General features: G+C 63.6%; 1 protein-coding gene across 1 annotated transcript; it reads left to right on the forward strand.

The window, feature by feature from the left end:
* Positions 1-4: 4 nt before the first annotated feature.
* Positions 5-1766, forward strand: LOC144218562 (signal transducer and activator of transcription 5A-like; the record flags this gene model as incomplete). The annotated part of the gene is made up of 4 exons (XM_077748487.1): positions 5-121; positions 402-553; positions 1022-1177; positions 1591-1766. Coding segments are annotated over 4 exons (601 nt in total), but the record flags the coding sequence as incomplete, so codon positions are not given.
* Positions 1767-1773: the final 7 nt, after the last annotated feature.

The following is a 1773-nucleotide window of genomic DNA, read 5'->3' on the forward strand; positions in this document are numbered from 1 at the left end:
CCAGCTGGCCCAGCTGAATCCGCAGGAGCGGCTGAGCCGGGAGACGGCCCTCCAGCAAAAGCAGGTGTCCCTGGAGGCCTGGCTGCAGCGTGAGGCCCAGACGCTGCAGCAGTACCGCGTGGTGAGTGGGCTCCGCGTCCTCCCCTCCCAGACTCTGAGGTGCACATCCCAAGGGGTGCGGGGGACCCGGGAGGGGGCTAGAGCCAGGGAGAGAGCAGGACCCAGGAGAGCTGGAGGCCAGGTCCTTCTGTCCTGTGGGGGGCACGTGAGGCAGAGCAGGTTGGGAAGAGGGGAAGGCCTGTGCCTGGGGCCTGGTTTCTGGCCCCCAGCGCCACCTCCTGAGGCCCGCAGGGCTGTTGTCTGGGAGCCCAGATGGGCCTGTTCTCCCCACTTGCCTTCAGGAGCTGGCCGAGAAGCACCAGAAGACCTTGCAGCTGCTGCGGAAGCAGCAGACCATCATTCTGGACGATGAACTGATCCAGTGGAAGCGGCGGCAACAGCTGGCGGGGAACGGAGGCCCCCCCGAGGGCAGCCTGGATGTGCTGCAGTCCTGGTAATGGTGTGTGGGGGGCGGCCGGGGGCAGGAGGGGGCGGGCAGGGGCGCGGAGTGGTGAGACCAGCTGCTCATTCTGCCTCCTGTGTTTCCATGAGCCGCCGGCTCCCTGTCCTGTAGCAAAGCTTAGTTCACTAGGGGTTCTGGTTCCTGATACCGATTTTGGGGCCCCCATCTTGTGCCACCCGCCCAGGAAGGGAGTCACTGTGCTGAGGAGCGGGGCAGGGCTGGATGTGCAGAGTGATGCTCAGGCTGACTGGATCCAATTAAGGATTGCCGCTTCTGTGTCTCTCTCAGTGTTTCTGGAAGGCGGGAGCTCTGCTCTGCTCCGTGGTCAGGAGTGGCGGCTTAGGCGCAAAGCCTTCCTGGGTGAGGGTGGAGCTGGGTCTTGGGGCGTCCTCCTCAGCCTCGAGCCTGAGGGACGACGCGATGCCATTGTCCTTGCGTCGGCCTGGGGCCCCCCTGCAGGTGCGAGAAGCTGGCTGAGATCATCTGGCAGAACCGGCAGCAGATCCGCAGAGCCGAACACCTCTGCCAACAGCTGCCCATCCCTGGCCCAGTGGAGGAGATGCTGGCCGAGGTCAATGCCACCATCACAGATATCATCTCAGCCCTGGTGACCAGGTAATTCCTGCCTCAGGCCACACCCCGCCCCCTCTGTGGGGAGACAGGTGGTGCTTTGCTGACAGTGGAAGGGTGGGTGGGCTCTTGCTTGAGTCCTTGTCTCTATTTGCCCCGGGTCCCCGGTCCCCTTGGTCCTCAGTTGCTTTAGCTGTTTGGTGTTGACCTTGCCCAGTATCTGTTGTGGACACTACATGGGCTGCCCTCATCCCCCGCAGCCCATGCCGGCTGCTGAGTCGTTTCACTGCCTCCCCTCCAGCCATCTCCTCTGACTCTCGGTGGCCTCCCTGGAAACAGGGGCGGTGCCATGTGCCTCTATTTGCCTGCTGAGCCCCGGCAGCCTCCCTCCACAGGGACACCAGACCCTGTGGCCTGAGCCGGCATCACGTCTGGTGTGGTCACTTGTGTCCCCGCAGCACATTCATCATCGAGAAGCAGCCCCCTCAGGTCCTGAAGACCCAGACCAAGTTTGCAGCGACGGTGCGCCTGCTGGTGGGCGGGAAGCTGAACGTGCACATGAACCCCCCCCAGGTGAAGGCCACCATCATCAGTGAGCAGCAGGCCAAGTCACTGCTCAAGAACGAGAACACCCGCAAGTA

Source organism: Crocuta crocuta, unplaced genomic scaffold (assembly GCF_008692635.1).
Source record: "Crocuta crocuta isolate KB4526 unplaced genomic scaffold, BGI_CrCroc_1.0 scaffold6492, whole genome shotgun sequence".
NCBI lineage: Eukaryota > Metazoa > Chordata > Mammalia > Carnivora > Hyaenidae > Crocuta > Crocuta crocuta.